The 22234-nt window shown below is 35.0% G+C and overlaps 1 protein-coding gene across 1 annotated transcript in view; it reads right to left on the bottom strand.

Moving 5' to 3' along the window:
- CNTNAP4 (contactin associated protein family member 4) overlaps window positions 1-22234 on the bottom strand; it is a 242322-nt gene that overhangs the window by 40501 nt on the left and 179587 nt on the right. Inside the window, exons 14-15 of the mRNA XM_077890879.1 lie at window positions 19386-19542; window positions 14266-14393 (exon numbers count right to left, since the gene is read on the bottom strand). Coding sequence (XP_077747005.1) covers window positions 14266-14393; window positions 19386-19542 — 285 coding nt within the window. The remainder of the gene's footprint in view (window positions 1-14265; window positions 14394-19385; window positions 19543-22234) is intronic.

Below are 22234 nucleotides of genomic sequence, written 5' to 3'. Positions count from 1 at the left end.
CACCCACTTCCCTCCTGCCTTCACCCCTAATCAGTTCTCCGATGTCATCTAAAGAACATTCTATAAATAAAGGCATACAGTATGTAGTACTTTGAGATTAACATATTTTTCACTCAGATTTACTCTCTGAAGATATACCAGGCTGGTGTGTGTGTCAGTAGCTCATTCCTTTTTATTGCTGAGCCATATTCCATATATGGAAATTTAGTTTAACCATTCTGTTGAAAGACATCTGGATTGTTTCTAGTTTTCAGCTATTATAAACAAAGCTGCTGTGAACATCTATGTGTAACTTTTTGTATGAATATAAATTCTCAGTTTTCTGGAATAAATGCCCAGGAGTACAATCCCTGAGTCATATGAGAGTTGCATGTTTTACTTTTTGTTAAACTGCCAGACTCCTTTCCAGAGTAGCTATATCATTTACAACCACACCACCAATGTGTGAGTGATCAGGTTTCTTTATCTCCTGACCAGAATTCAGTGTCACTCTCTTTTTTCAGCCATTTGAAAGGTATGCAGTGACATCTCATTGTGGTTTTGATATGCATTTGCCTAATGGCTAATGATTTTGAGTATCTTTTTGTGTGTTTGCCATCTGTGGTCCTTTGGTGAAATCTCTCTCCCTGTCTTTTACCCATTACATCTTTGGCTTGCAGATGGCCACCTTCTCACATGGCCTTTCCTCTGTGCACAGGTGGGAAGAGAGAACTCTCTGGTGTCTCTTTCTCCTCATATTAAGGACACCAGTCTAATCAAATAGGACCCCACCCTTACAACCTCATTTAACTTAAAGATCTCCTTAAAGACCCTAATCAATACAGTTACATTGGGATTAGGGCTTCAACATATAAACTTTGGAGGTGATGAAACAATTTAATCCATAAAATTCATATTTTAATTGGATTATTTTTTTACACTGTTGATTTCAGAGGGTTATTTATATATTCTAGTTACTAATCCTTTGTCAATTCTCAGTCCTCATCTTACTTAACCTATCAACAACAATTAACATAGCTGATTATTTTCCCCTCCTTGTAACATTTTCTTCACTTGGATCCAGAAATACCGATACTCTTTTGCCTTTCTCATTAGTGCTATAATTCTGTTTCTTTCTTTCTTCCTCCTTACCTCCTCAATCTGTTAGTATTAGAATGCCACCAACCCTTACTATTATGCTTCTCCATCCACAATAACTCTTGCTGGCCCACCATCTCATGGCTTTAAATATGCTGATGACTTACGAATACATATCTGAAGACTGGAACTCTCAAATGAACAACTCCACATCTCTACCTGAACACCTCCATCTCAACTTTAATATGTTCAAAAACTGAGTTCTTTATATTCTTCTGCAATTCCTTGACTTCTCCTTCTTGATTAATGCCAATTCTGTGCCTCCAATTGGTTATTAGACCAAATACCATGGTGTTATTCTTGACTCTTCCGCGATCTACACTGATCCATCAGCAAACTGTTTTGCCTCTCTTTTTGAACTATTCCCATACTTCAACTATTGTCATTGTGCCCATGGCCCAAGCCACCATGACCCCTCGGCTGGAATGGTATATGGTCTCATAAATGGCCTTCTTGCTTCCACATTTCCTACAAAATCTCATTAAAATGTAAATTAGATCACACCAATCCTCTACTCAAAATTCTCTGTTTTCCAGTCTCACTGAAGTTAAAAAATAAAGACCTCTCAAAATCCTCTATGATTTGACTACCAGATCTTCTAATGTCTTCTGCTATTCCTTGTTCACTCTGCTGCACACATTTCAACCACCTTGCTCTTCCATGAATATACCAGCTATACTCCCATCTCTGCATGGATATTCTGGCTTCTTCCTCTGTCGAGAGTACTCTTTCATAGATATACACATGCCTTGCTCCCTTATTTCCATCAGATTTTTATTCAAATGCCATCTTCTTCAAATTTTATGACCATTCTATTTAAATATTTCAATCCCACACCCCCTCACCTCATTTATATTGTCCTCACAACACTTATTAGCATCTATTATACCATATATTTTACTTATATATTGCCTATCACCCCCCAAGAGAACTCAAGCTCCAAAAATGCAGATAACTTTTGTCTATTTTGTTCACTTTGTGTGCTCTCTCTTTCTCTCGGGATGTGGGGAAGGCATAGTACAATGTATGGGCTCAATAAATATTTGTTGAGTGAAATTATGAGATTTCCTTGGAAAAGTAGCAATAAGAAAGGTTAATCACTCTCAGTTTGGTTGTATTGTATGTATCTCAATAAATACACTCAAGTTCTTTGGTAAACAAGTAGAAAGAGGGGAACAGAAGAGAGAGAAGGAAGAGGAAAAGGAGGGAAGGGTAAAAAAGTGAATAAATCTCAGGAAAATTAAATAAAGAAAACTAAAGGAAAGAAAATAAAAATATAAAAATTAAAAAGAATGTCCTAATGGTACAGGATTATCAGACAAAGTGGAGTTTGCAAAATCATATGATTATCTGTTGAAATGGAATTGATCTCACTCTTTTTAATGGTTTACATGTAGTCTGTCAAATGGAACAGAACTCTGTCGAATGGAAGAGAAATTAACCAAATCACTAGTCAATATCTTTCTCCAGTCTATGAATGTAACTTCTGCAATGTTATTTATTGCCTACATGCACCTTTGATTATTTAATGCATTTTGGGCAGCTGTGATTTCTCAGACAGCTGAACAAGTCGATGCAAACAAAATGAAAAAACTAATTTCATTGACAAGAATTTCTTAGAACAAGAAACTTAGAACAACTTTTTCTAACTATGGAAGTTTTGGGGGGTCTTGTGACATAAAATTTTAACACAATGAATTAACTAAGAAATACATTGAATAAAAAGTTAGAAAAATTCAAATGCCAGGGTTGAAAAGACTACTTTGTTCAAATTAATGAACCAAGAGCAGAAATTTAGATCATGTTTGCAACAACCAACTGCTTTAAACTTTTCTATATTTTACCACATCATATCCAATTTCAGGAAAAATTGATGCCAATGCACAACACTGAATGCATCCTTGTTAGGTTACTGACCTTTAGGGGAAATTATTCCTTAAAGTATTTGGTTAGAAAAAGCCAGTCATCTAGAAGGTGAAAAAATCAGTTTGGCTTCAGAATACAGCAATAGTCAATATCTGAAGACAACGGAGCACTGTCCACAAATTTCTGAGAGAAAGAAAATGTAAGTAGCCTACATTTTTTGTGTTAAAGCACCAGGCAGACATTCTCAAATTTGAAAAAAATTTGAGAATAAAGTACATGCAAACTCTTTTGAGGAAAAATAAAAATAAAGCCCTACTTTGTAATGAAATATCAGCCAAAAGATATCTAGAAAAGCTGTGGAAGACAGGATGACTGCATCTCTCAGTGCAGACAGAAAAGGAGGATAATATGTACAAATGGAGAAAGTCACAGTGTGATACCCACCCCCCCAGCAAATGTTATACCAGCTTCTAAAAAGTTCAAATGTAAGGTTACCTTATAACCTAGAAGTTCCACTCCTAGAAATATACTCAAGATAAATGGGTTATATAGGAGAAAAGAGAAATGACAGCATATGTCCACAAAAAAATCTCATACACATATGTTCATAGCAGCATTATTTATATTAGCTAAAAAATGATACCAACCCATTGACTGATCAATGGGTAACCAAAATGTAGTCTATCCATACAATGGAATATTATCCGGACATAAAAAATAATGAAGTGTTGCTACATGGTACAACATAGATAAATATTGGCAATAGCATGCTAAGCGAAAGAAGCCAGTCACAAAGGCCACATATTCTGTGCTTTCATCTACATTGTTGTTGACTGGGAAAGCAGCCTGTTGGGGGTAAATGTTGTTGACTAGGATTGGAGTCAGAGTGGGAGGGAAACAGAGAATGTTTGCTCAACGGGACTACATTTATTTTTTTTCAAGTGATGAAAATATTCCAAAACTGGTTATGGTGATTGCTGCACAACTCTGTAATATACCAAAATAATTACATATGCTAACGTATGATTAGATTGTATACTTTAAACAGGTGAATTGTAGGGCATGTGAATTATTTCTTACTAAAGTTTTTACCAAAACAATAATATAAAGTTAAACCTGCAAAATTTGGTTTAGAGTTCTGAGGCAACAGATATTCCCAAGCACATGAAAACTCAAGAAATTCAACACTCATGGGTCTTTCTGGAGGAAAAACAGAAAACATCAGCTACCTGACAATGCAATCCAAGAAGAAATAAATCAAAATAAAAAATCATTCAAGAATAGAGAGGCTATGATGATAAACTAGTGGCTAGCATTAAGAATAAACAACTATAGATATAACAGTAAAACTAGGAAAAAGGGCAGGTGAGGGAGAAAAAGGAGAGGACAAATGAGTGTTACTTTTCTCATTTTTCACACTAGATCAATACTGTCTAAAATTTAAAAATGAGTTTAATATGAAACCTAGTGACTCTCTAGCCTTTTAAATTTTTATCATCTTTTCTTAAAGTTTAGTGGGATCATTCAAATTGAACATATATTTATGAGATATATAAATAATGTAAAGCAATTCCCTTGGCTTCAATTTGGCTTCTTCTTTCTCTGTCAATTTCTATTAATAAAGTTTTGCAAACTTATTTCTCAACCTCTGTTTCTATTTTTTTTTTTTTTTTTTTTTGTCTAGAGTGCTTCTCAACCTGAGGCAGTTTTGCCCCCAGGGGACATTTGGCAATTTCTGGAGACATATTTTGTTGTCACAAGTAGGGGAAAGGTGCTACTAGTGAGTTGGGATCAAGAATACTGCTAAATGTTCATCAGGGCATAGGACAGCCCCCATCCATAACAGGCCAAATGTCAGGAACACCAAAGTTGGGAAACCCTGCTCTAGAAATATCTAGCAATGTCTGGAATAGTATGCACTGGTATTAATCATTATTTCTGAGCTGGGTGACTCTTGATGATACACATACTCTTTTCTTTGACATTTCTATATATCTTAAAATTTTGTAATGACTGTACCAATTAAGTCATTAATATTTAAAATTTAAAACAATAAAGGTATACATGTGTATAAAATTGCTACAAAAGCATATTATTATGGTCTTGAGAATTATCAGGATTGTCGGTCTCAGTAAGTGGAAATCTCTTGAAAGCATTAGCGAGAATGTTCCCTCACATTTGTGAAGCTGCTTGAATATCAATTACTAGCTATAATAGAAGTCAGAACAGAACACAAAACGAAGTAGACCACAAAATATTTTTTCTCCAAGCAGCAGAAAGTATTTCAGTTTTATAAAGGCATGTGTTATTAGAAGAGTGAAAATAAAAAAATAATTAAGTAAAATCACGTACTCATTTGAAAGCAATTTCACTGCCACTAGTCCAAGTGTACTGACGAGAAATGGTTCAGATGGAACTAGATACTCTGTGTACCATGTGATTTTTCAATTGGAATAAATCTTTCAATATTGTCTAAACTCTTTTCATTAAAAGTATATGTTTGCACATCATTTAATTGCTTATACAATCAAAAACTTATTCCTGTCTCTTACAAATAATTCAAAGCTATAGGTTTCTTGAGCTGTATATGATGGATCATTCTCATTCTTTCATAAACTGCTATTTATTGATTATCTTTCATGCAACAGGTAATGTACTAGGTGCCAGGAACACAGTAATAAATGAGCAATGGATCTGCTTTTGAGAGGCTCAAAAATAATTAAAAGCCAGTATGAAAAATAGATCTTTGTAATTTGTTCAACATTCTTTGAAAGTGTAAGACTAGGTCCTCTAGAGACCTACGGGAGGCTTCATGAGGAAAGGTTGGAAACTTGAGTGTGACAGCTTTCAGTAAAAGGCTTGGGGAAATTTTGCAGATGAAGGAAAGCAAATGAAGGGGCAGTGGAGCCGATGCGATCAGCAGTCCGTGAATTTTCTTTCTGCTGCAGCACCTGCAGAAGTAGGGAAGGGTCTCTATAGATGTCCTCCTGATGAATGTCAAAAAACATTTAACCCTGTGTGTCAATAAAGGATGTCCACTCTTTCTTCTTAGCATTTGGAGAGAGTTCTGAAGACACTGCAAGCACAGCTGGCATGCTCTTTAGCTAATTTTTATAATGCTGAAGTTGAGGGATTGAATACCAGTCAAGAAGACTTTGGCTGGGACCTCAAAATAAGGATGTTCCCACTGCTTCGGGGGAGGAAGGAAAGTACATGGGTAAGCTCTCTCACTAGATACAACCTCTCTATTAATTAACCAGTAAAACTCAGATGTTTTCCTATGATTCTTTCCTTTGACTCTTCTGCCTCTCTAAAGTTAATATTAGTCAGAAACATATTCAGCAGGAATCTGAGTGTCTTGGACAATAACCATGTTACTAAAACCTTTCTTGTTTTATGAATTTATTTCTGGTATTTGTGAATTGAACAGTCGACATACAATGTTACATTAGTTTCAGGTGTACAACATAGAGATTTGACAATTCTATATTATGCTATGTTCACCTCAAGTGTAGCTACCATCGTTACCCAGCAAAACTATTACAATGCCATTGACTATATGCCCTATTCTGTCCTTTTTGTTCCCATGATTTACTCATCCCATAATTAGAAGTCTGGTCCTCCCAGTTCCCTTTACCCATTTCACCATACCCTACCACCCTCTCCTCTGGCAACCACCATTTTGTTCTCTATAGTTATGGGTCTGTTTCTGTTTTTTGTTTTGTTTTGTTTTTTGTTTTTTTAGATACCACATTTAAGTGAAATCATATGGCGTCTATCTATCTCAGTCTGACTTATTTCACTTAGATAAAACCCTCTAGGTCCATCCGTGTTGTCACAAATGGCAAGATCTCATTCTTTTTCATAGCTGAGCAATAGTCAATTATATATATGGATATATATACTGAATATATAATATATACTGCACATATATTTTATATATATATATATATAAACATACACACATTGCACCTTCCTTATCTATCGATGGACGCATAGGTTGCTTGTATATCTTGCTTACTGTGAATAATGCTGCAATAAACATAAGGGTACATATGTCTTTTCAAATTAGTGTTTTCATTTTCTTTAGGCAAATACCCAGTAGTGTAATTACTGGATAATATGGTAATTCTATTTTTAATTTTTTGAGGAACCTCCATACTGTTGTGCACAGTGGTTGCACCAATGTACATTCCCACCAACAGTGTACAAGAGTTCCTCTTTTTCTCCACATCCTGGTCAACAGTTGGTATTTCTTCTCTTTGATACTAGCCATTCTGACAGGTGTAAAGCGATACCTCATTGGGTTTCTGATTTGCATTTCCTTGATGATTAGTGAAATTGAGCATCTTTTCATGTGTCTATTGGCCATCTTTATATGTCTTTTTTTTTTTAAAGGGAGAAGAGAGCATGCACATGCAAGCAGGGGGAGGAAAGGCAGAGGGAGAGGGAGAGGGGGAGAGAAAATCTTAAGCATGCTCCAATACCTGCTGGAGCAAAGCCCAATGCAGGCCTCAATTTCATGACCCTGAGATCATGAATTGAGCCAAAATCAAGAGTCAGACACTTAACCCACTGAGCCATCCAGGTCCCCCAGTCATATTTAAGTCTTCTTTGGAAAAATGTCTATTCCGGTCCCCTGCCCATTTTTGATTGGATTATTTGGGTGGTTTTTGTGTGTGTGTGTGATTTTAGTTGTATAAGATTATTATATATTTTGGGCATTACCTCTCATCAGATATATCACTTGCAAATATCTTCTCCCATTCAGTGTATTGCCTTTTTATTTTGTTAATGGTTTTCTTTGCTGTGCAAGTGAAATAAGTCAGACTGAGATAGATAGACGCCATATGATTTCACTTATATGTGGTAAGTAAAAAGCTGTGCAAAAGCTTTTTATTTTGGTATAGTCTCAATAGTTTATTTTTACTTTTGTTTCCCTTGCCTGGGAAGACATATCTAGAAAAATGATGCTAAAACTGATATATAAGAGATTACTGCCTGTGTTTCTTTAAGAAGCTTTACTGTTTTAGGTCTCACATTCAGGTCTCTAATCCATTTTGAGTTTATTTTTATGTATGGTGTTAAGAAGTGGTCCAGTTTTCCCAACACTATTTGTTGAAGACATTGTCTTTTCCCCATTGAATATTTTGCCTCCTTTCTTGTAGATTGACTGTACAAGTGTGGGTTTATTTCTGGGTTCTCTATCCTGTCCCACCGATCTATTTTTGTGCCAATATCATACAGCTTTGATTACCTTTCTAGTATACTTGAAATCTGGGAATGTGATACCGCCCACTTTGTTCTTTGTCAAAATTGATTTGGCTATTTGGGGTCTTGTGGTTTAATACAAATTTTAGTATTATTAGTTCTAGTTCTATGAAAAATACAATTAGGATCATCATAGGCACTCCATTGAATCTGTAGATTGCTTTGGTATATGGATAGTTTAACAATATTAATTCTTTCAATCCATGAGCATGGTATGCATATCTTCATTTGTATGTGTTGTCAATTTTTTCATCACTGTCTTCTAGTTTTACGGTATTTTTTAAGTGAACTAATTTTTCAATTATGCAGTTTTCATCCTTTGTTAAAAAAATGTACCATTTTGATGACTGATGTTGATAATAAGAAAGGTTATCCATGTGTGTGGGCAGGGGATATATGAGCAATCTCTGTACTTTCCTTTCAGTTTTGTTATAAATTTAAAACTGCTCTTTAAAAAGTAAAAAACACCATAACTATTCATAATAGCAGTTGTTTTTTTTCTTTTTTTCTTTTTTGCAGTCAGATGTACTGCAGGATCATTTACATGTAATAAAAATGATCCTTTCATTGGGGAGGAATTTTGACAAAAGCACAAAGCCATGAGACCACCACCACAGTCAAGATATAGAACACATCTTTCATCTGTTCCCCTTTGCAAAATTCCTATCACTTTGAAGCTGTTACAGAGATCCTTTTTGCTTCCATGTTTTTGTCTTTTCCAGAATACCTTAGACATTGAATCATCCAGTATGTAGTATTTTACATAAAGGTTCCTTTCACTTAGCATAAAGCATAAAGCACTTGAGATTCATCCATGCTGTTGCATGTACCAATATTCCATTTCTTTTTATTGTTTAGTAGTATTCCATTGTATAGTAAGGATATCCCACAGTAAAATGGGAAGTTTATTCATTCACTAGTTAATTGACATTTGAATGATCTGCAGTTTTAGGAGACTATGAATAGAGCCAATATAAACCTTTATATAAAGGTTTTTCATTTATCTTGTGTACCGAGGAATGGGATGGCTGGATCACATGGTAAATACGTATTTAACCTGTTAAAAAAAAAACCTGCCAAACTATTTTTCAAAATGGCTCTAACATTTTGTATTTGTACCAGCAATGAGAGTTCCAGTTGCTCTGCATCTTCACCAGCACTTGGTATTTTTTTAAATTAATTTTAATCATTTTAATGGTTATATATTGATATCTCATTGTGGTATTGTTTTACATTTTCCTAATGACTAAGGATATTGAGAATCTTTTTATGTGTTTTTTGAAATCTGTATATTTTCTCTGATGAAGTGTATGTGCAAATGTTTTGCCCATTTCTTAATTTGAATTTTTTTCTTATTATTGACCTGAGAGAGTTCTTCTGCCTATATCCTAGACACTAGCCTTTATCATATATTGGTATGTATATGATATACTAATATATATATATATATATATATATATATATATATATATATATGTGTGTGTGTGTGTGTGTATACCTATTTACATATTTATTTTAGTGAAAGAAAGACAGCTGAGCAGAGGGAGCAGCAGAGGGAGAGAATCTTAATCAGGTTCCCTGCTAAGAGCAGAGCCCAACTCAGGGCTCAATCCCAAGATCCTGAGATCATAACTTGACTTGAAATCAATAGTCAGACTTAACCGATTGAGCCTGCCAGGTGCCCCTCAGATATTTATTTTGTAAATATTTTTTCCCAGTGTATGCATTTTATTTTCATTTTCTTAACAACGTCATTTTAAAAGCAGTTTTTAAATTTGCTGAAACTCTATCATTTTTAACAATTTTATGTATCATGCTTTTGGTGTTGTATCTAAAATATCTATGCCTAACCCACAATCACTAAGATTTTTTTCTTATATTAAAGTATGTTATAGTTTGTGGGTTTACATTCAAGTATATGGTTAATTTTGAATTATTTTTTGTATGCAGTTTGAAGTATGGGTTGAGAGTTTTATTGGTTTTTGTTTTTTTCAAATGGGTTCTCATTATTTCAGCACTATTTCTTGAAATGGACTATTTTTTTCTCCATTGAGTTGCTCTGGCAGCTTCTTAAAAAACCAATATATTCTAGGCTCTCTATTCTGTTCTATCAATCTATTTCTCTATCTTGATGTTAGTCTCACATTGTTTTAAATTCTGTAGTTTTGTAATACGTCTTACAATCAGTAGTATCAGTCTCAAACTTTGTTTTTATTTTTCAAAATGTTTTAGTCTAGTTTCTTTGCTTTCTACACATGTTTTAGAATAAGCTTGCTGATTTCTGCTGAAAAAAAGGAAAAAGAAAAACACTTATTGGGTCTTGATTGGGATTGTACTGAATGTATATCAATTTTTTAAAAACCAACAACAATATCAAACCTTTTAATCCGCAACTATCATATATTTTTTTAAGATTTTATTTATTTATTCATGATAGACATAGAGAGAGAGAGGCAGAGACACAGGCAGAGGGAGAAGCAGGGTCCATGCTGGGAGCCCGACGCAGGACTCGATCCCGGGACTCCAGGACCACACCCCGGGCCAAAGGCATGTGCTAAACTGCTGAGCCACCCAGAATCCCCAACTATCATATTTTCATTTAGTTCTTCTTTAATGATTTCTCATCAGTGTTATGTAATTTTATATTTATGCCAAAGTATTTTTTGGTGCTACTCTAAAAGGTACTTTTAAATTTCAACTTAGAGTTTTTATTAAGAAAATACAGAAATAAGGGGCACCTGGGGGTGGCTCAGTTGGTTAAGCATCTGCCTTCAGCTCAGATCATGATCTGGGGCTCCTGGGATTGAGCCTCGCATCCCACTTCCTATTCAGGGAGGAGTCTGCTTCTCTCTCTTTCCCCTCTCTTCCCCATCACTCTTTCTCTCTCCTTCAAATAAATAAATAAATGATAAGAAAATACAGAAATATAATTTATTTTTGAATATTGACCTTGCATCCTATGACTATGCTAAATTCACTTTAAAAAAGAGATATTCTTACAAATGTCCTACCTAGAAATCGGTATTATTTATAAATAGAACATTTTATATCTTCCTTTCTGATATACATGCCTTGAATTCCTTCTCTTACTGCATGTGCTAGGACTAGAAGTATGATGTTAGATAGATGAGAGTAGGCCTCCCTTTCTTGATCCTCATCTGAGAGGGAAAGCATTTCTAGTCTTTGATTATTTGATATTAGCTGTCAGATTTTCATGGGTGTCTGTTAAAACACTAAGGATGCTCTCTTTAGTTCCTACTTTGGCTTTTATCATAAGTAGAATGTTGAATTTTGCTATTAACTTTTCACATATATTTTTAAGAAATTCATTTCCATATTCATAAATAAATAAATTTATTAAGAACAATGATATTTACTAATTTTTGTGTCTGCAGCACAACTTTAACAGTGGCTTTATCACTCACTCATATCTGCTGTGCTTTAGGCTGAACACCTAACAATGTTATCTATGACTTCTGACATTGCACAATAATAGCAGCAGTCCCATGGGATTTCATAATCACCTGCATTTGATACAAAGATTAAAGAAGAACTTAGAAAAAGACAGCATTAATTAATTAGGGCTAGGCTCATATTTGGGACTAGTAGTTCTCATACTCATTTTTGTTTATTTGTCCTGCTTTCTCCAGGCTTCTGTCTTCTTTCCTACAAAAATATGGCTAGATAAAAAATTTTCAACATGTTTGCGTGAGAAAACCTAAATGTCATTTTTTTTTTCAATTCTCATCTTTCCATTTTTCTCTCAAAGAAAATCTAAAACTTCTTTGTTTCAGTGAAGGTTACTAGCATCCTGACTGCCTCAATCAATGGTCCTACTGACTTTATTTAGATTAGAAAGCTAGAGATCAACCTCACACCCCCTCAACCTTAACTCCCATCTAGATCATACCCAATTTCCCTCTTTATGTGAGTCCCTTCCTTATACATCATGCCACTGTCTGGTTCAAGTCCTAATCATTTTCCCTTGTCTTGTATCAAAAGTGACTTTTTTGGTCTTTAGATTTATATCTGGTCTTCATGCTTTCAGTTGGATCATGAAGATTAAGCTATTTCTCAGCCTTAAATTATTCAATGTTCAGGTCCTAGTGGCCTTCAGGATAGTTAGGAAAGTTTCCATAGACCTTTCTTCTGCTTACAAGGCCCACTGTGCATGATTCTATATCTGGAAGCCTCATAGCTACAGTCTATCTCATTTGGAAAGAAAAAAATGTGCCTAGGGTACAGATCATTGTGGGTGCAGATTTCCCATACAGAAAAAAAAAGGGGCATTCATTGTTCTGTAGCCATTGCTCTTCTGATTGAGAAAATAAGAAAGAGCCCTCCATGAAGAGAATAGTCCTATGACATGTGAGGATGAGCCTCAAGCCAAAATATAGATGTTTAAGACAAGGCCAAAGAAACTCTCAATTACTGTTTCATTAATAAGTCAGAAATTATTTAGCAGGTCTCTAAATACTTAAACTATTTGTAAATCCATACACCTCTGCATCCCCATGGTCACAAAAGTTTAATGTTCTGGTTCCTCAGCCTCAGCACTATTGACATTTTGGATTAGATCATTCTTTGTTGCAGAGGGCAGTCTTGCACATTGTAGGATATTTAGCAGCACTCCTGACGTCTGCCTCTAGAAGCCAGAAGCATTCAACCCCCAACAATTGTGACAGCCAAAAATGTCTCCCAATATTGCCAAATGTCCACTGATGGAAAAACTGCTTTGCATGGAGAATCACTGCTTTAAGTGAAAAGGTGCTCTGTGTGTTTAAGTTCATGGCAGGAAGTGTGTAAGAAAGAAGCCCTAAGGACGAGTGGTAGTGACCTCAGTCAATGAAGAAATGAAGACACTTCCCCAGGGATTGTGGCAAATGGAATAAGGGGGAAGGAGGAAGCCAGGCTGGGTCCCTGCAGGGTTAATATCAGAGCCAGCAGTGAAAACTGAGTGTGACGTGTACAACAATTTTCTATAGTCACAAAATCATTGTACTCCCCTGGATGCATCCTGAGTTTACAACCTCATCTCTTTGCACATAATTTTTCTCTCCAAGCAATATCCTATGTCATCTTCATGTGATTGTGTGAGGCCTACTGGCAGAACAGGAAGTAGAGATGCTAAAGATTAGGGATGGTAGGTAGAATGGCAGACAGTCTTTTACAAGTATATATAAATTTTTATAGGCCAGTATCATCTTTGCTTTTTAACTAAGCAACTTCTGCTATGTATCTCCATAAATCCACTGCATTGTTAGATCATCTCTTATCTCTGCCTATGTTGAGCCCCTAGAATAAAATTTTATTTTAGGGTATACTTTTAACGTAAATAAATGTTTCTCCCATTTCCATTTTAAGTCCTGGAAATAAAGCATAAATAATTAATGCCTCAGGCTCCATATGTATGAATACATATGTTCATTTCATTCCCTGCTGAAAATAAATGTTTTCTGTGAAACTATATTTGAATTTTAAAATTCTGGTTTAGGGTCTTAATATATTGAATACACAAAACAGCATGTGCCATTGATTTAGAGTAAACACACAGACACACAAACTGGAAAAAAATGAGATTAAAAGTTGAAATATGCTTTATAAAACTGGCATTTGATTCTATTGATGCTCTAATTTCACCACAGGCCCAACAGTAGAAAATTCACATACATTCTTTACAATTTTATGAAGCACTGAGGCTTTCCTATATGGATAATGGCATGTAGAAATGTAGGAATGCTGGGATATGTTTATAAACCCATCAAATTGAGATGCCCAGTGGTTTCTTTTCTCTTTAAATCTGAACAAACCTTGGCATCAAGCATTTATTACAGGGTTTTGCACTTTATAGGGTACATTATTTGTTGGCTGACCAAAAGAATTACTTCAGACACTGCTCATGCGTTTTCACGACAGAAGTGTGATTAATTATTATATGATAGAAACAAGATTCTTCCTCAGCAATATTTTTAACCCACTGCCACTACTTACTATCTCCTCGGCAGAGTAGAGGCCCAAGTTTATAAGCTGCTTCCGAGTGCGGTCGACCTGTGTCCGTAACCACTATCTTCCTTACTGGCAGATGTTCCTTATAAGAAAGGAATCCAGTGTCATTGGTCCTAAAAAACAGGAACAACAAAATTTTTTAAATTACTCTGATTAACATAAAAATAAAACAAACGATAGTCCTTATTGCGTTTCTTTTTTTTTAAGATTTTATTTATTTATCCATGAGAGACACAGAAAGAGAGAGAGGCAGAGACACAAGCAGAAGGAGAAGCAGGCTCCATGCAGGGAGCCCAACGTGGGACTCGATCCTGGGACTCCAGGATCACACCCTGGGCCGAAGGCTAAACCCTGAGCCACCCAGCGATCCCACCTTATTGCATTTCAAAGCCAAGATATTGAGCTAATCTTGCACATACAAAAGAGCAAGGATCAAATTGCTCATTTGAGCATATGAAAACATGGCCACATATTAATGTCTCCTGTAGACTGAGTATAGTTGGTGATTTTAAAATTCAGTTGACCAGTTTCTTTGTTTTAAGTAGAATGGTTATAGAGAGGTGATCATTTCATAATGTATATAAGTATCAAACCACTAGGTTGTACTCCTGAAACTAATATAATATTGTATGTCAATTAAAATTCAGTAACAAAAAAGGAATAGAAAATAAATACACACAAATAAATGATTAATTACATTTAGTATAATGACTGATTCTGTGTTTTTAGATCTACCAATTTCATATTTGTTTTATTTTTTCCCATAGGATTTCTTGTATTTCTGCTCCCTCTTTTGTACTTCTCTTGGTTTGCTCCATATTTCCTTGTATCCAATTTTATTTTTTATTCACTTTTTAGCTAAATGTCTGTTTATAGTATTTTAATATTTGCTTTACGGATCCTTACATAATGCATTTTTAATTCATCCACTTTAGTTAGATTTTATGTTATATTACTTAATACAAAATCTTAAAAGCTTACTACAGGATAATATGTTTAACTTTCCCTGCCCCTGCTTTCCCCCTCCACATACCTGTTCCTGTGTTATTGCTGTCATATATTTTAAATCTAGAGGTCATAAATGTTGTAATTAAACAGCAAATCTTAATTTTTAATTAAAAAAGAATTATTAATTCTTAATTAATTATTAATTATTATTAATTATTTTATTATTAATTATTAATTAAAAAGAATTATTAAAAAAGAATTTAAAACCTTGCTTTTGTATTTATTGACATATTCGTGATCTCCAGTGTTTGTCATTCCTTCCTGAAGACCTGAGTTTTCATCTGGACTTATTTCTTTTTAGCTTGTAGGATTTCTGTTAGTATTTCATACATTACTGTCCTGTTGGCAACAAATACGGCATTTGTTTAATTTGAAAAGAACTTTATTTTATCTTCATTTTTTCTTTTTACCTTCATTTTTGAAATACCTATTTGTTTAATATAGAATTCTAGGTTGACATTGCTTTCTCTTTTATTTAGCACATTAAAGATACCATCCCATTGTCTTCTGACCTGTGCTTCTGATGAGAAGTCACCTTCATTTATATCTTTGTTCCCCTGAATGGGGAGCCCACCAGATCTATACAACCTGGATGCTTTTAAAATATTTATTTTGATCATTGTTTTTTTTTTTTTTAAAGCAATTTGAACAATTAGCCAAGGTGTGTTTTCTCTGTTTTTCATTCTGCTCCAGATCCTCTGAATTTCCGGCATCTGTACACTGATGTATTACTATCTACTGTGGCATAACAAATTATCCTAAAACTCAGTGACTTAAAACAATATTTATGATCTATAGTTTCTGTGTGTCAAGAATTTGGGCATAGCTGAACAGGATACTCTGGCTCAGAGTCCCTCCTGGGCTACAACCAAAGTGTTGGCAACAACTGCAGTTGTCTCAGTGCTTGACAGGGGAAGGATCTGCTTCCAAGCTCACTCAAGTGGTTGGTTGTTGGCGGTAGTCTCTTCCTTGCCAGCGGATGGACTGAGGGCCTTGGATATTCACTGGCTGTTGGCTGATGGTCATCCTCAATTCCTTGCCACATGGGCCTCTCCCCAGGACAGCTGGCACAATGTGGCAGATTGCTTTATCGAAATAAGAGTCAGAGAAAGAGTTGCAAGGAAATCAGAAGTCATGGTCTCTTGTAACCTAATCTCAGAAGTGACTCACATCCCTTTTATCATATTCTATTTATTTGAAGCAAGTCACAAGGTCCAGGTGACACTCATGGGGAGGTTATTACACAGTGGTGTGAATAATAGGCAGTGTGGATCATGGAGGGCATCTTGGAGACTTGCTACCACAGATGTTTTTTAAACAAATTTCAGAAATTTCCAGCCATTGTTTCTTCAAATAGTTTTTGCCTCATTTTACTTATCCTTCAGGGACTCCAATTTCTTGCCTGTTAAATCACTTGCAATCTACAAAGGTTCTGTTAATTTTTCTTCCAATCTCCACCAAACCTAACCACCATGTTCTTCATATTAAATCATCTTGATTAAGTTATCTTTGGGTTCATTAAAGATTTCTTCTGCTAGATCTTATATTCAAACTGTCCACTGAAGTTTTCATTTCAGATGTTGTGCTTTCCAATTCCAATATTTACTTGCTTCTTGAAAATACAGTTCTCATTTATCTGCTCAGTCTCTTCACTCCTAGTGGTTATTTTACCTTTAAGTCTTCAAAGTTTTTGCTCACTAGTCAAACATCAGTGTTCCAGGGTTTATTTCTAATAATGACTATTATTTTTCTTTTCTTTTTTTTAATGACTTATTTTTCTTGACTTTGGGTCAAATTTACTTTTTTGGAATATGTAACAATTGTTATAATATTCTGAATATTATGGGTGATACACCGTAGAGACTCTGGATTCTGTTATCATTCCCTTAGGACTTCCTTTTTGTTTTCACAGACAGCTAAATCACAGTCTTATCACAGTAAGTTGTGGAGGTTTGGTTTTGTACTCCCTTAGGTGGGCCGGCATCAGTTCTGTTCTTAGTTTTCAATCATATTCAGTTCTGGTGACACGGTCTTTACTGTGAAGACATGGGCCTTCTGTCATTGCTATAGAAAGCTAAGGAGTTTACAAGCCCGTCTCAATTAGTGAGACTTAAACTCCAAATTCTGTCTCCCCTCTGGTAATAGCCACTGAAATGTTTCTAGAACTTGTTCAGTTTTCCAGCTGCAGCTGTCTGTTTGATTCCTAGAAACCTCCCCTGTGTATGTACATTTCGGGGCAGCCAAGGATCAGAATGGAGTTGGTGGAGCGACCTCCATCCAGCTAGCTTTCTTTCTGCAATTTCCACTCCCGCATCAAATTTAAGTCACTTCGGCAGCCCCAAACTCTGTCCTCTGAAATCTCAAGCCAAAAAAATGCCAAAAAAATCTAGTATCCCCTCAGCATCCTAACCACTTCATGGCATATGGTCTGGTCAGTGCCCTCATGGGAAAAGGCATGTAAACACTATCTCATCCACTTGGATTCCCTTCTTTCAAGGGTCAAGGTCCTCCAGCCCTGACAGTTTCTAGCTGTACTTGGTTGTTCCTAATTTTCTTCAAGTAGGTGTTTTTATAAATACATCTCCTGGGATTATAAAGGTATCTGAGGAAGGTTAGCTCTATGCAACCTACTTCACCATGGGCAGAATGTAATATACGAGTTTCAAAATCTTATTTTTAAACATTATGATGAATAATATGTTATAAAGGCACTGGAAAATTATTGGTGATTACGTTATTTTTTCCCCTGTTAAGCACTGCTATTAACATTTTATGTGCATTTTAAAATACACTATTATTGTGTAGGCATGTGTGTGTGTGTGTGTGTGTGTGTGAAGGCAGTGAAAAAAGAGTGCCCTGCAAAGGAAGTAGATATTTTGAAAAATTAGAGCTCGAGCAAGTAACACAGTTTTCTTCATACCAAACATGTAACACTAAAAGTATAATCATGACTCCATATAGCTACCTCCTTTTAGGGTATTCTAAAAGAATCTGTCTTTTTAATATAATATAGCCCTGATGTTTGCCAAGTAAATACATAAGAGTATATAAATTCAAAACATGAGCTCAATTAACATCAGACTATGTTACTGAAATTAAGTACATTCTGTAACCAAATCAATCATATTTACAGCCAGACTGATGATTAGTATTTTTAAAAATAATTCTTATGTACAGATCCAGTTGCTTAGTGATGTAAGATATGCATATGGTATGTTGAAGTGTGAAGAGGAAAGTTGAGAAACATTTCACTGCACAAATAAATAAAACCAATGTACATTTCAATTCTAATCTCAAACATAATATCTTTTTTAACTTTTCAAAGGCAAACATATACATAAGACTTCTCTTATACTTAAAATAATATTTCAGGCTCAGTTTTCAAATCCCTAAATGTCTTAGACTTCCTTTTTAAAGATATGATAAATAGAGGGGCACCTGGGTGGCTCAGTTGGTTAAGTGTCTGCCTTCGGCTTAGGTCATGATCTCAGGGTTCTGGGATGGAGCCCAGAGTCGAGTTGGGGTTCTGTGCTAGCAAGGAATCTGCTTATCCCTCTCCCTCTGCCCCTCCCCACCTTGTGCTCTCTCTCAGTCTCAAATAAATAAAATCTTTTTTAAAAAGATATAAATAGAATATTAATTCTTTGTGGCATGGTTTGTCCTTAAAAAATGTTCAAATAATTGTAAGAAATTCCAAGTTTACATGTTTAAAGGTTTTATAGGCAGATTATTGAAAAAATGTACTTTAGTAATTGATGGCTATAAATATATTTTGAGAATAATAGAATTCTTAATTACATTTATTTTTAAAGAGAATGATGACTGACTTACAATGAAGAGGAAACATGAAACAAATGCTTCTATTCATCCTAGTACAAAAATAAAATGTAATGATTTATGATCCATTACCAAAAAATTCAAATAAAAAAATATTGGTCTTAACATTTAGGATTCAGATTGATTGTAAAAGATTTCATCAAAACATACCTTTATCTAATTCTTCACTGTACTAATTTGTTCAGTATCTGCCTCACTATACTATATGTTCTGAGTGAGTCATTTTTAAAAACAAATTTTATTTTTCATAAGGAAATCACCATTCATTTCGGTCAGCATCACAGTTGCAATAATACTGAGAATCAATGCAGTTTCCTTCTAACCCACAAGTACATTTTTGAGGATCAGGCAAAGAACCTCCCCAGTATGTTTGTGTTTCATTGGTTCTTCCGACCCACCAACTCAGAGGGCTTCCATCTGAAAGACAAATGAGAGAAATGTGATATCTGCTCTATACCTCATAGCCTTCCATCCCAGGTCATTCCCTTCCTTCCCAAATCATTCAAAAGAGTAAGTAAGAGGAGAAAAAAGAAGACTGATTGATATAGGGATATTCCAAACATGCCTATTAATGGCATTGCCTTAAGAAGGGTTTTAAAATATGTATTTTATTATTTAATCTTAAATGGTCAATAGATTCTTTAAGTAGGAAAGAAACTAGTAGTTCCTACTTAATTCAGGCATGATACTTGATGTTCTGAGAGCAGTTCACATATGTAATTTCTTTAAAAACAATTTTTTGAAATAAGAAGACATCAAAATATAAATCATAGTAATTTACACATCAGGAAAAAAAACTTCATTTGAGATCATGAAATGCCCATTAAAACATTATAGAATGTTATGGAAAGTCTGTGATTTATCTCAATATATTTATTGGCTGAAAACATATTAGTTGTTTAGTAAACATCAGGCATGGTATGGCACTCCCTTGTTATGATTTAAGATCTATTTGGAAGTATGTATTTTTTTTCTTCTATTTAATGTCTTGGCTATTTATTTGAAGACTATAGAAATAACACTGAAAGATCTTATGCCTGAGCAAATACTACACTCAAAAACAAAATTTCCCTTAGCCAAATGCATTTCTTTCTATGATGAATGTTCAGCTTCCAGCTCTTTCTCAGAGTTACGGCTAAACATGATGCCAAAGAACTAGAGCAAAGAATAGACATTCAGGTGAGGAATGCAGGCCATCTATCTTCGAAAAAACAATAGATAGAGAGGAAAAATCATAGTCATTTGAGAATCAGGGCATGAGAAGAATGTGACAGCAAATCAGTCAGCTCCTCAAAGGTATTAGATCATTTTTCTATTGACTTGGAAAACTTTTAAGTTATTGAGCCCAACTGAAAATCTGGGACTTTTATTAATTTCTCCTTTACTTATAAATGCCAAAGCTTATAATGACTTACTATTAGGTGGGACCTCTACTATGCCAACAAACTCTCTCTCAGTGTTACTATACATACCAGCCCATACCATGCCAGAACTTCAAGTTAATTGGAAATCTTCGAGTCTTTGTGTATGGACAAAGACATTAAAGTCAAGATTTTTCATCTTTTTTTTTATATTGCATAATAAACTCATCAACAGATGGTGAAATCACCTTGAAACATTTAACAGATATTTTTCAACATACTGCTTAAAACATTATGCGTTCATAGATTTAAAAGAAAATAAATTATTCCTAAATATTGAATAATATTGTCACTTTTAAATTTCCATCTTCTTTATAAAATAGAAACCACTGAATGTTTTAAAGGTACCAAGTACATTTGGTTCCCTTTAAGAGTTCTTGAAGTGTCCTAAAGAATTTAGGTAAGTATAAGAAAGAATGAATAAAATCATGAGACACTTTTTAAGTTAAAAATTAAAATTATAAAATATCAGAGATCAGGGTCAGACATTCTACTTCCTGTAGTTAAAATTCCAAATGACATGAGTATCTACATTGGTCATCTGTCCAATGTGCTGAGTCACAGCTCCACAGCTTGCAGAAAATGTATTTACATACACATCCCACCTTATTCATCCATGATAATGGCACCATTATTACTTAAAACTGCTAGATGTTCAAGATTTGAAACTGTAAATTAAACTGGCCTGACACCTCCTTCCTGTTCTTTTCCATGTATCTCTTATTGTGAACTCAACACCTAAATTGTTCTCTCTCTCTTTTCTAAATCAAGTTCATTCCACATGAACTCTAGGGTTATGGACCTTAGGAAAATCTGTGTATTTAATAATTATCATCATTTCTTGTTCTACAGCCTTCTAGGAGTTAATTTTCTTTACTAGTGGCTCTCAAGCCTGGCTGGAACATCTGGGGAGTCTCAGCAAAAGATGGGTACCACTGGCCATGAAGGTAGGGGTTCCTTCATTCTCTGTATTGTCTGTCCTCTTTGGGTGGTGTTTGCTTATTAACTCTGTGGGGATTTTGTTTGCTGGTTCTTTCAGAGTTTAGTTCATTTGTGACTTTGCTGTTTGTCTTCCTTTTTGTCTTTCTTTTCTAGTTAAGCAGTTCCACTCATTTTGTTGCATTCTATTCATTTATCTTTCTATAATTAAGGTTCTCATTCTTCTTAGAATCCAATTCCATATTTGCTTATCTATATTCTTAGATTCCAAGATCAATATTTAGCAACAATGAACAACTGAACCATCAGTTGCATATTAACTGCTATGTTAACTACAACTGTGATGTACCAGAGAGCTGGGAAGACAGAAGCTCACTTCAGGCACTTTATATGTGTTGTGTTGTGCCACCCAATCACCGCCACATCCCATTACTGGCCCCATGTCGTAGAAGAGAAAGCAAAGGTTGATAAAGACTCCTCTATCCAAGCTCTATACTTAATCAATGAGAGCCCAAGAATTTGAACTTATATCTTTCCCTGCCTTTAAATCCTATGCTCTTTGCACTACAAACTATCTGATGGTCATTCACAAATAGGATTGAGGTTTCAGGAGGTAAGATTTGAGGGAAGACCAGAAAGATGAAAGGGTTGGTGGGGGTAAAGGTCAAATGAGAACCTTCTGAAATAGGAGAAGGAGGTAGAAAAGGAGGAGGAAGGTGTGTGAAGCCAGGCATAAGGGAGAGAATAAT

Source organism: Canis aureus, chromosome 3, assembly GCF_053574225.1.
Source record: "Canis aureus isolate CA01 chromosome 3, VMU_Caureus_v.1.0, whole genome shotgun sequence".
Classification (NCBI taxonomy): Eukaryota; Metazoa; Chordata; class Mammalia; order Carnivora; family Canidae; genus Canis; species Canis aureus.
Note: the sequence above shows the minus strand (reverse complement) of the source record. Positions and strands in the feature narration are given on the sequence as shown.